At 33.9% G+C, this 16,188-nt stretch overlaps 1 protein-coding gene across 3 annotated transcripts in view; it reads left to right on the plus strand.

The window, feature by feature from the left end:
- The window catches only part of ADK (adenosine kinase), a 484,515-nt gene that overhangs the window by 322,333 nt on the left and 145,994 nt on the right, over positions 1–16,188 (plus strand). For all 3 annotated transcript variants that reach the window (XM_003359240.4, XM_003359241.4, XM_021072588.1), the window contains exon 7: positions 12,080–12,250. In XM_003359240.4, the coding sequence (XP_003359288.1) occupies positions 12,080–12,250 (171 nt within the window). The remainder of the gene's footprint in view (positions 1–12,079; positions 12,251–16,188) is intronic.

The raw sequence follows: 16,188 nt of genomic DNA on the forward strand, positions 1-16,188 counted from the left end.
GCAGTAGTGTTTACCAGGCAAATGAGGGTTGTATTAATGGAAAATTAATAGTAAGTTGTATTAATGGGACAAAGCATAGTTGCAAGAATTTCAAGAGGTAAAATTGATAGGACATTAGACATTTGATTTGGGGACAAAATGTTAATTCTTGGGTTTAGAATTCATTGAGCAGAAAAATGAAAAATTATTTACACATTTTTGTTTGGAAATTAAATGCCTAATTTTTATGGAAAATGAAGTTAATGGAGAGGAATTAGAACACTACGTAGAATAGTAAACAGATTAAAATTGTTGACTAGGTATCAACATTATCAAAGCTGTTGGAGCATCCCAGCCAGAGACACTTTTTCATTGGCTACATTTTACCTTCAGAGTGCCTTCATCTGTCTGATCAGGGTCCATCTCTTATAAAATCCTCTCACCTCTGATCTTGAGAATACCACGCTTGTAACTCAGATTTATTTCTGCCATCTCGTGCAGAGTAAATTACTGACATTTTCTAAATACTCTGAATCATGCCCAAGAAGGGCTTCAGCTCTCTCAAATAAAAATACTTATCACAGTGTTTTCTTCAATTAGAGCCACAATTCCTAAACTGTAAACTGAGACACCCCAAGGTGCCACAGCAAAATCACAAGAGTTTTATAGGGCATTTTATCTCAGGGTATTGCATAGTTTCAGTATCAGATTGTGTAGGCGTTCCTTTGGGATTATGTCCTACCTTTGGGAATGTTTGCTGTGATTTAAAAAAAAAAAATTCTGAAAATCAGCGAATAGGAAACAAGAGTTTCACTGTTTGGTTAGAATCCAGGGCTTAAGGAGTTGTGCAATGTCCATAAGCACCATATCCCATTAGTAAGTATTGTGGTAGTTTTTGAATGAACTAAAAAAAATTATTTTTCAATTTACATGTGTTATTTTTTTCAAACCAAGTGTTATGTTGCTAAAATTAGTAGTGCTTTTAAGTTGTTTGGAACTGTTTATGAAAACAAGGCTGTTAGGTATACCTTAGAGCACCATGAAAAAAATGCTCATTCAGTAAGGGTACTATGAACTGAAAAAATTCAGATTCTTTGAACTAGGGAGTTGTCCAACTCTAAAATAAATATACTCTTCCTTTACCCTGTGAAAATGCACCAGTCCTTTTTTTTTTTTTTTTTTCTTTTTCTACAGTAGCATTTCAGTTACACAGGAATTTATGTAGACTCTCAATAAAAATTTAATCAGTTTTTTTAAAGAACCTGTATACTGTACAGTGTGTTTAATGCTATAGCAGACATAAAAATAAAAAGTACTCTTCCCCTTAAGGTTACAGTCAAGTTAGAGAGGTAAGACATATGCAAGTTGCTTATATTATTAAGTAAAATAAAATAAATACTCTTGGTCATAGTAAATATTATGGAGATTCAGTGAAGAACAAGCACATCTGTTGATGGGAATGCAGTAAGACTTTGTGGGATGAAAGTTTGACTTAAATGGGCCTTGATGGAGGGGTAAAATTCCAGCGGGTAGAGGTAGTGGATATTTCAAATAGAAGAAACAAAATAAGGACTCAGAAGATTTATTTTGGAGGAAGCAAATCATTCTGTATGATTGAAGCAAGGACATATGTTGTAGAGTAATAGAGGTTACAGCTGGTCTACTCTACATTGAAGTATTATTGTGGAGAGCTTTGAATGCTGGGGTGTGAGGCATTTGGATTTAATTTACTAGGAAAAGAAGAGTGATTAGGGTGATTAATCTGTCAGCAGGATATAGGATGATTAAATCAATGAGAGAGAGGAGGCAGGGAGAGCTTTTGGAAGGGGAATGATGGATTTTTGTTTTATGTGTTTGTATTTCAAAGGAAATACCAAGCTCTATATTCAACTTAAAGAGCATACTTTTGATCAGCATTGTAACGAAGAGCTATACCATAGAACTTGTAAAATGTTCTTGATATTACTACAGAAATAATATTAATAAAATATAAATATGTATGGAGTGCATACTGCTTGCCAGCCATTGTATTAAGTATTCATTTATTCTCACAATAACCCTAATAGGCATCAGTATTCCCATTTTTAAGATGAGAGTGATGAGGCCTAGGAAATTTACATAGCCTAAACCATATAGCTAGTAAGTAGTAAGATTGGCAAAGCTGTTAAAAATTAGTCTGTAAATTCTCTGATGCTAAGATTTGAGTGACTCCTTCTCAGATCCTGACAGATTATTACCATTTGGCTTAGGTATGGCTCCTCTCTTATTTTTCCCATTATTGCTGGTCCCCAATCCCATTCTTCTTTCCACCATAGGTACTCCAGTGTGTTCATGTGTGCCCTGCATCCTTGGTGCATCATGGTGTTTTAGATGTGTGCCCAAGCATGTATGTACCTTAGACACAATATATAAAAGCATGAACTATATACAATCTGATGTGTAAATTTCTAGCGTACTACTTTTAATCTTTATATAATAGTGTGCATTCATCACAATTTCTTATCCTTTCCCCTAGAAATGGACTTCCAAGATGCCTCACACTCCCTTTTACTTTCAACAAAGCTGTGATAAATATCCTCTTGTGTGTCCTCCTAAAACCCATCTTCTTTCTACTGTGTTTTAACTAGCTCCTACTACATGCTTTTTGAGGGGTCTGTTTCAGATGGAGGAAAAGCTGTCATCTGTGGCTATGGTATAGATTGCAGGTATATTAATCCTTAAAAAGATTAAAATATATGTGGAATGGGTAATTTCATTGATGCTTCAAAAGGAGCCACATGGATAGGAAAATCTAGGTGAATTATCCTTTTCCATTGATGCATTACATTCAGTCAGTAGTAATAAGTACAGACAGCATCACTAGTATATTTGTTTTGGCTTTCTTCTTTTAATGATTCTATTGCTATGATGTAGTGCTACACATCAGAACATTGTAAATGTAAATGGTTTATACATTAGCTTAATGTTTGTCAGTCAGTATTTTCCTTAAAAGCAAATAGGAACAATGCTTTGTCATAATCCATATTCGATCCTCCCACTCCGACAAGGAAATATATATTTTATCTTCTCTGGGATACTTGCATAACATGCAGAATCCATTAAAAGGAAGAAAACATGCTATATGGCTTTTGTATTTGTTATTTTGGGCTTTTAATTTATTCGTTCTTTCAGCCCGTTGTCTTGACTCATGTTACTATGGCACCTTCATTATGGCATCGAAAACAGACTAATTATGTTCTTTATAGCAGGCAACAGTGGTACATCTTGAGATACAGCATCTGGTACTCTCAGCTGTCCTTCATCATTGCTAATCTTGGTTTGGTGGGGCTCTCCGGTTGTCCAAATATTTTTCTGTTACTATACATTCTTCTTTATTTTCTCTTCTGCTCCTATGAATAGTGGTTTATACTTATTAAAGTCACTGATCTCATATTTAGTTTGTTCCTTTTTCAGCAATCTATCTACTTGAAGAATTAAGACTTACTCCCATCTGTTGATCTGTTCTTACTCTTGTTTATTGAACTACATTTCTCACTCTTCATAAACATCTTTTGTTTGAACAGAGATTTAATTCAAGTGAATGAAATATTTTTATCTTTTAAACAGTTTTTATTACAGTGTAATCAAAGCATTTTACCAAAATTTGGAAAAAATGTGATAAAATTACCTACAATTTTTCTATTGAAATTTAACCATTTTTACATTTGTTGTATTCTCTTCCAGTTTTCTATTGATATAATATAGATGATAATATTTGTACATACTGCTTGTATATCTTATGTTTCATTTAACATTTATATAGCATAAACATTTTCTACTTTGCCACTTAGTTTTCATAATCATCATTTTTTTATCTTCAAAATATTCTCTAGGGAAGCATGTCCAATGAAAATATAATATAAGCCACATAAACAGTTTAAAATTTTCTCATAGCAACATTAAAAAAGTGAAAAGAAACAGGTAAAATTAATGTTAATAATATATTTTATTTAACTTAAAATATCTATAATAGTTCTCATTTCAACCCATAATTATATAAAATTATTAATTATATTTTTCATTCTTTTTTTATACTGTCTTTGAAATAGGTGTCTATTTTACATTTATAACACAGCTCAGTTACTAAATTGTCAATAGTCAAAATGTTGCCCTACTAAGACAATAAAATTATGTTTAGCAGAAAAATATTTTACATTGTTTCCATTTTGAAATTTTAATAAATTCAAAATTCATTTCCACAGTCATACTAATAACATTGCATATGCTCATTAGCTACATGTGGCTTCTTAACATTTAAATTAAAATTAAATAAAATTTGAAATTCACATCTTTAGTCGTGCTACTCACATTTTAAATAATAGCCAGATTTAGAGTGGATATATACGCCAATTATTACTTAACTATTTATTCCTTTATTATTAAATATTTACATTGTTCCCAGGTTTTCAGTGAAATAGCATACTGATCTGTTCCTAAATGAATGTCTTCTGTATTTCAGATTATTTCCTTAAGGTAGACTCTCATTAAGTAGATGGGTCAAAGAGTATGAATTTTTTTTATAGTTCCTCATGTGTATTTCCAAATTATTTTCTAAATAACAGTTTCAGTTGCATTCCCAGTGATAGTATTAATATATTAATTTCACCTATCTTCATCATTAAGTTACTACCATGTTTCTTTTTTTAATATTTTACATATTTTATTTTTTAATTGAACTATGGTTGATTTACAATATTACATTAATGTCAGGTACAACATACTGATTCTGCTTTGTAATAGATTATACTTTACTTGAAGGTTTTACAGAATAATGGGTATATTTCCCTGAGCTGTACTTGTTGGTTATTTATACATGGTAGGGGTTTTTTTTCCCTGAATCCCATACCTCTGCCTTGCCCCTCCCCCATTCTGTCTCCCCACTGGTAATCTCTGTTGTGTTCTTTACATCTGTGAGTCTGTTTCTGTTTTGTTAACATACATTCTTTTTATTTCTTAGATTCCACATGTAAATGTTAAGAGTATTTGTCTTTCTTTGTCTGACTTATTTCACTAAGCTTAAGTCTCTAGTTCTATCTACATTGGTGCAAATGGAAAAATATCATTCATTTTTATGGCTAAGTAATTTTCCACATCTTCTTTATCTGCTCATCACTTGATGAACACTTAGGTTGCTTTCATATATTGGCTATTGTAAATAATGTGAATATAAATAATAATGTAAACATTGAGGTACATTTATCTTTTCAAATTAGTGTTTTTATTTTCTTCCAATTATATACCCAAGAGTAGAATTACAGTTTTTGTTTTCTTCAGATGTATGTCAGTGCTAGAGTTGCTGGATCATGTGGTAGTTCTGTTTTTAGTATTTTAAGGAACCTCTGTACTATTTTCCAAGTAACTGCACCAATTTACATTCCCACCAACAGTGTACAAGTATCTCCTTTTCTCCACATTCTTGCTAATATGTGTTATTTGAAGAGTTTTTTGTTTTTTTGTTTTGTTTTGTTTTCTTTTTTTGGTTTTGTTTTTGTTCTTAGGGCCGCACTTGCAGCATATGGAAGTTCCCAGGCTAGGGGTCGAATCAGAGCTACACCACAGCCACAGCAACTTGGGATCCAAGCCACATCTGCAACCTACACCTCAGCTCATGGATCACCTCAGCTCATGGATCACTGACCCACTGAATGAGGCCACGGATCGAACCCACATCCTCACAGATACTAGTCAGATTCGTTTCCTCTGTGCTACAATGGGAATTCAGTGAAGACTTTTTGATGATAACCATATTGAGAGGTGTGAGGTGATATCTCATTATGTTTTTGATTTACATTTCTCTGAAGATTAGCATTTTAAGCATCTTTTCATGTGCCTATTGTCCATCTGTATATCTCCTTTAGAAAAATGTCTTTTCATACATTCTTCCCATTTTTTTCTTTTTTTTTCCTTCCCATTTTTTAATCAGATTGTTTATTTAGTGGGTTGTATGAGTTTTTATATAACATTTTGGATATCAGCCCCTTATCCATCATATCATTGCAAACTTTTTCTCTCATTCATTACGTTGTCCTTAGTTTTGTACATGGTTACCTTTGCTATACAAAAGCTTTTAGGTTTGGTTAAGTCCTATTTGTTTACTTCTGCTTTTATTTCCTTTGCTTCAGGAGATGCATCCAAAAATTATTGCTATGATTTATGTCCAAGACTGTTCTGCCATTATTTTTCTCAAGGAATTTTATGGTATCCCATCTTACTTTTAGGTCTTTTAGAATATACAAGAGATAAAAAGACAGTCTCTTCAATATGTGGTGCTGGGAAAACTGAACAGCTATGTGTAAAAAAAAAAAAAAATTAGAACATTTACTAACATCAAATACCAAAATATCTGTTGTATATTTATCTGTTGTATATTCTTGCTTCTTTGTCATAGATTAATTGACTAATGAGTTTCTTTCTTGGCTCTCTCTTCTCTTCCATTGATCTGTGTGTCTGGTTTTGTGCCCATACCATACTGTTTTGATTACTAAAGCTTTATGGTATAGTCTGACATCAGGGATCATGATTTTTCCAGCTCTCTTCTCTTTTAGGATTGCTTTGGAAGTTTGAGGTCTTTTTTCGTTCCATGTAGTATAGGATTATTTGTGCTACATCTTTGGGAAATGCCTTGGGTATTTTGATAGCAATTGCAATGAATCTATAGTTTGCTTTGTGCAGTATGGACATTTTAACAATATTAGTTCTTCTAATCATTGAACATAGAACATCTTTATAATTTTTTGTATTATCTTCATTTACCTTCATCAGTGTTGTATAGTTTTCATAGCATAGGATTTCACATCTTTGGTTAAGTTTATTCCTAGGTATTTTATTTCCAATGTGATTTTAAATGAGCAATTTCATTTCTTTTATTTTAGTATTTTAAATATTTCAATTACCTACATTTCCCCATGAATGTAGGAACCCTGATAAGTCCTCAGAGTGGTTGAATTATAACAAATCTACATACTAGGGATTTCCAAGCTTTAGGTCTGTCTCTGCTAAAATGGTTCTTTGGCTCTGCCTTGGTCTTTCCCCATTCCTCCCACTCCTGCCTTTTTGTTTTGTTTCATTTTCCACTCTAATGGATAAAAGTGTCTCACTTTACCCTAAATTCTGATTAATATTACTCAGCCTCTAAGTGTTGGAATCTGTTTTCCTTTTGGCTGCTTATAGGGACAAAGAGTAGCAAGGTTAACTCTTGTGTTGACTGAAATCCCTACTTAGAAAATTACAAGATTTTTGTTGATTATATAAAGTATTTTTCTAAACTATAGCCATATAATCTCTTAGTCTGTTTTTATTACAAACCTGATATGGGAGGGGGTGTGAATTTATAATGGCACTGTTTTTATTCTCGGTGATACCACAGTCTGGATCATGTGGCCTAGCAGAAGATATAAATCTAGGAAGAAAATTATGGTTGGCATCAATTTTAAGTCTTTGCAGTCCAACAGAGCACAAATCCTAAATTGTTTAAATACTAAATATTTACTTAAAGAAAAACAAGAGACCATTCAAAAATGGAATTAATTTAAATTGTGAATTTGCCTCATTTAAAAGCTGATAGTTTGTTGTATTCTTTGTAAAATTAACAAAATTGAAGTTATACTGTCCACATCACAATACTCTTGTGTTGCATTTTAAAGTAAAACACACAACATACACACATTTGGAAAGAGGCCAAATTTAGACTCCAGGGGCATGCTGTTCTGTACCTTAAATTACAATCAGATGTATTTTAGCACAGATCAAATTTTGAGTCTGAAGTCGGTGAGAAGCCTAATTATTTGACCAGGTTACTATTTATGTAGACCATTCTATGGCTGTCTGTGGTTAATCCATGGCTGGCAGAATGCTAGCTCTGGGAGGTTTTTATTTCATGCTGAAACAGTTTGGGGAAAAGTAGGGGGAAGGGGAGCTGTAAAGTCTCCTCCTTATATGAAAGACTAAAAAGCAAGTACATACATATTACTATGGAGGCAAGATGCTATATAAACTGTTCATTTTAATTCTCCAAGTGACAGAAATAGTAAAGCAGCTTGCATGCTCATAGTTTGCAAGTCACATGGTATTGGGTTAAGAAAGTAAGATGAAAACATTAAATATGTTACCTAAGACTTGTTATTTTTTAGAACTGTTGAATATTGGTAAAGAATTAATGGATTGTGGAGTTCCTACCGTGGCTCAGTGGTTAACAAGTCTGACTAGGAACCATGAGGTTGCAGGTTCAATCCCTGGCCTTGCTCAGTGGGTTAAGGATCCGGTGTTGCCATGAGCTGTGGTGCAGTTTGCAGATACGGCTCGGATCCCGCATTGCTGTGGCTCTGGTGTAGGCTGGCAGCTATAGCTCCGATTAGACCCCTAGCCTGGGAACCTCCATGTGCCACAGAAGCGGCCCTAGAAATGGCAAAACAACAAAAAAGAAGAAAAAGAAAAAAAAAAGAATTAATGGATCAGAATTTTTAAATGATGTGAAAATTTTATGTTACTATGATAAGAAAATATTTTTATTACAATTTCATTAGCAGTGCCTTAATAAGATACAATTATAGTATAAAATTTTCTCTTTATATCTCAGAATTTATAAGTGCAAGAAACTCTTTAAAGATGGATCTCAATATACAGGACTCCTGCCACAAAGTTAATTTTTTAGTATTCTTTTAATGTTCACTTTGAGCATTAAAAATAATAACACAAAATGTTTTCCCTTTAAACTTTTCGAGTTTGCATGATAGAAGTGGTTTGTCCCATCAGTTATAAGCGTGTTTTTCAGTAGCTTTTTTGTAACTTTTAAAATAAGTTTCCTGGAGTTCCCGTCGTGGCGCAGTGGTTAACGAATCCAACTAGGAACCATGAGGTTGCGGGTTCAGTCCCTGCCCTTGCTCAGTGGGTTAACAATCCCGCGTTGCCGTGAGCTGTGGTGTAGGTTGCAGACGCGGCTCGGATCCCGCGTTGCTGTGGCTCTGGCGTAGGCTAGTGGCTACAGCTCCAATTCGACCCCTAGCCTGGGAACCTCCATATGCCGCCGGAGCGGCCCTAGAAAAGGCAAAAAGACAAAAAAAAAAAAGTTTCCTTGTGTTGTCATGGTTATTTCTAACATTTATATGGTAGCCCTTCTCCCCTTCTTATTGTCATTTTCCTCACTTCTTCTGGTTCCTTTGCTCTAATTATTTTCCCTTTCTTGCTTCTTCATTCTTCTGTTTCTCCACTAGATCCTTCTCATTGAAGAGCAAAAATGCTCACATCTTCCCTGTTCTTAAAAACAACTCCACTACTCCCTTTCTTCCCCTAAAATTGTCTACTCAAACCACAGGCATTACCTCTGGAGTCATTTGAATTCAAACTCTGTCATATATTTATATATAAGTTGTCACCTGGGAAACATTTCTTAACACTCTTATCATGCCTTCTTTATTCATAAAATGAGAGTAATAACCATATCCACCTCATTGGTTTGATGTTAAGAAAAAATAACTAAGTTGATATACATACAACTTTTAGTATAGTGCCTGGAACATAAGAATTGCTCAGTGAATTTTAGATGATTCCATTATTAATCACTGGTAAAGCTCCCCAAGTAATTTATAATCCTTACCCTATCTCACCATTCTTTTTTTTAAACCACTGTTTTTGCCTTAATAACTTAGGTACTTTCTTCTGATTATGAAATCCTGAGATTTTTGCTCAGTCCTTTTCTCTCTCCTATTGACAGCTTTCTGTGCCTTTAAGTATCCTTGAAATTTCCCCTGATGGATTTCTCTATCATCACTTCTATTTCCACTTGCCTTCTTCTTGTACTCTACTTTTTTTATTGCTCGATTAATTTTATTACATTTATAGTTGTACAATGATCATCACAACCCAATTTTATAGCATTTCCATCCCAAACCCCCAGCCCATCCCCCTACTTCCTAACCTGTCTCATTTGGAAACCACAAGTTTTTCAGTCTGTGAGTCAGTATCTGTTCTGCAAAGAAGTTCATTGTGTCCTTTTTTTCAGATTCCACATGAAAGTGATAGCATTTGATGTTGGTGTCTTACTGTCTGACTGACTTCACTTAGCATGATAATTTCTAGGTCCATCCATGTTGCTGCAAACGCTGTTATTTCTTTCCTTTTAATGGCTGAGTTCACTTAGCATGATAATTTCTAGGTCCATCCAAGTTGCTGCAAATGCCATTATTTCTTTCCTTTTAATGGCTGAGTAACATTCCATTGTGTATATGTACCACATCTTCTTGATCCACTACTCTGTTGATGGACATTTAGGTTGTTTCCATGTCTTGGCTATTGTATATAGCGCTGCAATGAACATTGGAGTACATGTATCTTCTTGAGTCATGGTTTTCTCTGGATAGATGCCCAGGAGTGGGATTGCTGAATTAAATGGTACTTCTATTATTAGTTTTCTGAGGAATCTCCATACTGTTTTCCACAGTGGTTGCACCAATTTACATTCTCACCAGCAGTGTAAATAGGGTTCCCTTTTCTCCACATGCTCTCCAACGTTTATTATTTGTAGACTGATGCTGGCCATTCTGGCTGGTGTAAGGTGACCTCAGAGTGGTTTTGATTTGCATTTCTCTAATAATTAGTGACGTTGAACATCTTTTCCTGTGTTTTTTGACCATCTGTCTTGTATTCTACTTTTTTCCTTTCCTTTTTTCCCCTGGCTTTTGTTCTTCTCTGTTTTATCCTTTGCCCTCCTGTTTTTCTCCATTCTCTTTCTTGGGAATGACAGCTTTCTTTTACCATCACCTTCTTCCATGACCTTTCTCCTGAGTCCAACTTCCTGATACATACTTGAAGGTCCCATAACACCTCTAATGTAATATGACTACAACTGACCCCCTTTCTTTGACATCCAAGACAGATCTTATTATGGATTTTCCTATTTCTATTAATAATAAAACCAGGTTTAAAACCTTAATGATCTTCTGATTTCTTTTCTCCTTTGTCACTCACATCTTAAACAGTTGCTGAGTCCAATATGTAATACTCCTTGTATGATTTCCCTTTACAGAACCAAATGCAGGTATTTATTGATTAATGCTACCAAATTAACCTTTGAATTCTCTTGTAAGCTTGTTATTCCTTTCTCTCAAGGGAAACTTCATTACCATCATTTATCCCCACCCCACCTAATAGACTCCTAACCTACCACTCAAGACCTTTTGTATTCTTAACTCAGCTGGCCTTTCCGATTTGATGTTCTTCTGCCCTTTGTGTATTCCTTCATTTCCTTATGAATCATCGAAACCAATTTCCTACATAAGCATACATGTCTTTGCTCATACTTTCTTGCATCTGGAAAGCATAAATATATAAAAGACTCTTACTAATACTTAAGATATAGCTAAATAGCATTTTAAAATATAACTCTCCTGACATGAAATTATAGTGAGAATAGTGTTTTATTTTATTACTGTATTATTTTCTCATTATTTCAAAATACTAATTCAGGACCTTCCTTAAAAATTCAATCTGGATGTTTTATAAGGTTAACAAACTATCATTTTAGTAACCTAGTTTCATTTTAAAATACATACCAAGTCACTTACAAGAATCCAAACTGTTCGTATGAAGCTGTAAGGACCTAATCTGCTTTTGTTACCCTTTCTGTAATCAAAAAGTAATAATTGTCCTGAATGAGACCTTTCAATAACTTTTATGTAGATTTTCAGAATTCTTTTCAATACTGTATATACAATTCTGAAATACATGTCTTATTCTCTGATGTAATGGGAGAATATGATGCATATAGTACTCATTGGTGTTCCCTGATGGACTATTGGGGTAAGGATCCGGTGTTGTCATTGCTATGCTCCAGGTCACTGCTCTGGCACAGGTTTGATCCCTGACCTAGGAACCTCTGCATGCCTCGGGTACAGCAAAAAAAAAAAGTAGAATGCTACTCATATGATAAACTTTTCTCATAATCATTTGTTAAGGAAATCGCCACAAAGTGCAAAAGCCTACATCATGTAGAGATTTCTTTTATTCTCACTGAGGGTGACTCTGTGGAGATAATATTTCTAACACCCCCATTTTCTTCTTTATGCAGGGTTTTTTCCTCACAGTTTCCCCAGAGTCAGTTTTAAAAGTGGCTCACCATGCTTCTGAAAACAACAGAATTTTTACTTTGAATCTGTCTGCACCATTTATTAGTCAGTTCTACAAGGAATCATTGATGAAAGTTATGCCTTATGTTGACATACTTTTTGGAAATGAGACGGTGAGTAACTTTTTTTATTTTATGGTACCTGGTTGTTTGGGTTCTGATTTGTGTATATGTTTAGAAATATGTAAATAAAAACCTAAATATTTGCATAGATATGCTTGAGAATTACACCGTAAAACTGCCTCAATTTGGACCACTCGAACCCAGTATTTTCAGTAATTCCTTCAGAGTATACTAATTTCTTATACAGTAAAAAATTAGTCTTTTAAAGGATTAGGCTTATTGAAGTTTATAACTTAAGTATAGTAAAAGTCACTCTTCTTAGTATACATTTCTGTGACCTTTTTGCAAATATATGTCTGTCATGTCACTATGACCAAGGGCAAGATAAAAACATTTTCATCACCTTTTTCAGTCAACTCTTCCCCTCATCCTTAGCATTTATAAATTTGAACTAATTTTTCTTCTCACCAATAAGTTATTTTCTTTCATTCTAAATCAGTGGAAAATAATTACTTTTTTTTGCTTATGTAGTGTTAATAGCTTCTGTCTAACCCGTAGATTTTAAAAATCCATAAACTAGAAAAAGAGAGAGACCTTCAGTCTATCTTCATGCGACCTGGGCAGTATCATTAACCTTCGTGAATGTCACAGTCTTTATGTATAAAGTGAAGGTGTATTATTTACCTCAGAAGTCCATTGTGACTTAAGGTCTATGGTTTTAACATAGTTTGATTATATTCATCGATTTTGTATCTAAATGAGGTAATTGTGTTGTCTGCCTAGAATAACATAAAATTTGACCTGGAAGTAATTTATGGGTTATTTGTGGAAATAATACGGTGTGAATATCTTCCAAGGCACTCAGCAGTTGAAGGAAATGCAACATTCTTAATGATTCACAGACTGACATAGTGGCAAGAAATAGCAGTAAAAGCCTTAATCTTCTAGATATCTGCTACAAGTCTCATTTAACTAAAATTCATGTTTTAGATTTTTCCTTTTTTCATTTGTATTTTCTGAAAGGTAAAGAAGGTACCTACCAAATGTACAACTCTAGCTCTTTAAATGGCATTAAAGAACTGGTCATTACTTTAGTAATCTGAGAATCTTTTGAAGCAACTGATACTTGAACCTAGAGTTTTTTATAGTTAGGAAAGAGTAGAATGGCAATACTTAATAAATGCTCTAAACTTTAAGAAGACAAACTTTAAAACTTTTTAAAGAGATAAATATCATTCCAGAGAGTAAGATTTTGGAAGTAGACCACTTGAGAGGATTAATACCATCAAAAATTCAATTCTGACTTTTAAGAATCTTGAAGGACCTTAATTAAAAAGAAAATGAGGAGGAACCTTAATAAAAATAAAAAGCATTGTGGAGCACACAAAAAAAAACTCTTTAATAAGAACTCAAATTTGTAAAGCATATGTAAAAAACATAGGAAGCATTTAAAGAACCACAGAACAATGCTAAAAGTTTTTCAGAGAAATGAGGCCCAAGAATGATTAGGTTTGAAGAAAATGCTAATGATATCAACATGGCCTTCATTGTTTAAAAAAACTCCAATGTGCAATCAACAGAAAAAGTAATTGGACTTCATCAAAATTAAATAGAACATGATAGAAGATAACATGAGAAAAAGAATGTATATATATGGAGTTCCGTCGTGGCGCAGTAGTTAACGAATCCGACTAGGAACCATGAGGTTGCAGGTTCAGTCCCTGCCCTTGCTCAGTGGGTTAACAATCCGGCGTCGCCGTGAGCTGTGGTGTATAGGTCGCAGACGCAACTTGGATCCAGCGTTGCTGTAGCTCAGGCGTAGGCTGGCAGCTACAGCTCCGATTCGACCCCTAGCCTGGGAACCTCCATATGCCGTGGGAGCGGCCCAAGAAATAGCAAAAAGACAAAAAAAAAAAAAAAAAAAAAGAATGTATATATATATATGTATAACTGGATCACTTTGATTTACAGAAGAAATTGATAGAACATTGTAAATCAACTATAATAAAAATTTTTTTGACTTTTATGATCAAAGGATACTATTAAGAAAGTGCAAAGACAGCACATGGATGGGAGAAAATATTTGCAATTAATATATAGGATAAGGGATCAATATCCATGTTTTATAACTCAGGTATATCTCAACAAGAAAACAATCTAGTGTGAAAATTGTCAAAGGACTTAAAGATTTCGCCAAAGAAGATACACAAATGGCCAATATATATGGAAAATGCTCACCATCACTAATCGTTTGAGAAATTCTTATTAAACCAAAATGAGATATTACTTGACGCTCATTAAGATGGTTATTTTAAAAAAAAATGGAAAATAACAAGCATTGACAAAGACGTGGAGAAATGGGAACCATTGTGCATAGCTGATGGGAATGTAAAATGGTACAGCTGCTGTGGAAAATAATTTCGTGGTTCCTCAAAACATTAAAAAGAGAATTATCATCATATGATCACAGCAATTCCACTTTTGGGTATAACCCAAAAAACTTCAAAGCAGGGATTCAAATACTCGTACATCAATGCTTAGCAGCGTTATTCACAGTTGCCAAAAGTTGGAAACAAACCAAATGTTCTTCAGCAAATGAATAGATAAACAAATTCTTATATACATACAGTGGAATATTATTCAGCCTTGAAAAGGAATGGATTCTCATACATGGTACAATTTGAATGTATATTTTATCATAATTTTTAAAAAGTGAGTGAGTCTTTGAATCAGTAAAATTTGACTAGAATTTAGTATAGATTATTAAAGAAATTATTTTTCCCTACTTAGAAGAGGAAGTCATAAAATTACAAGCTGCCACATGGATTCAAGTCATGTCAGGATATCTTTTCATTTTTTTGATATGATTGCAATTCATATAAATTCATTTCAAGAAATAGGTAGTACCTGTTATGGCAGACCAGTAAACGGTGGGTGTATAGTATATTTGTGATGATTTGTCATAATGTGGCTTATAGAATAATAAATTTTAGATACATGGAAGTTAGATATATTTGACATTTTATTGAGCCAGGCTCACAAAACCTTCTGATAAATTAATAGATCTCTATGATATGCCTCAGTGTTTACCCTGAGCTTTGCTCAAGTAAACTATCAAATATTCAGATAAAGGGAGATATCATTGTGGCTCAGCAGTAACGAACCCGTTTAGTATCCATAAGGATGTGGGTTCGATCCCTGGCCTTGCTCGATGGGTTAAGGATCTGCCATTGCCTCAAGCTTCAGTATGGGTTGCAGATGTGGCTTGGATCCCATGTTGCTGTGGCTGCGGCGTGGGCCAGCAGCTGCAGCTCCGATTCAACCCCTAGCCTGGGAACTTCCATATCCCACAGTACAGCCCTAAAAACAAAAACAAAAATTCAGATAAAGCTGTATCTGCAGATAATGTAAGTGTGGAGGATGCAAATAATGCAGTACATTAACAAATATCAAGTAAGTTGAACTTTAAAATGAGACTTTGAACAATTTTAATAGATTGGGAATATCAGTTGAGTGATGAAATTTAATAAGGATAAAAAAAATGATACCATACTCTATTATAACAAGCAAGTATGGTATTATGAGCTTTATCTCTTTAATCGCATCTTTCACTGTTCTCCTTGAATATGCTAGTAATAATAAACTCTTCACTTCTCTAGGAGACAAGGGACATTTCATTTCTAAATTGCAATGGAGTGTGAAATATATTTCTCAGGGAATATAGATAGGATTATTTTGTCCTTTTCCTCCTCTTCCTCCTTCCAAAAGACTCCCAAATCTACTGTGTTTAATATAAGTTCTAAAAATGTCAACACTTAGGTAAAACCAAATGCACTTGCCTCTTATTTTCTACCTGATGCCATTTTTCCTTTCATAGAATTGTATACTAGTATTGATGTTTAAAGCTTTTTTGATAACCTCAAAAAGTATTTTAAAAAAAAGAGGCCTTGTCCACCAAGGCTGTCTCTTCAAGGTTGATGAAGGAAAGT

The sequence above is a fragment of the Sus scrofa genome, chromosome 14, assembly GCF_000003025.6.
Source record: "Sus scrofa isolate TJ Tabasco breed Duroc chromosome 14, Sscrofa11.1, whole genome shotgun sequence".
NCBI lineage: Eukaryota > Metazoa > Chordata > Mammalia > Artiodactyla > Suidae > Sus > Sus scrofa.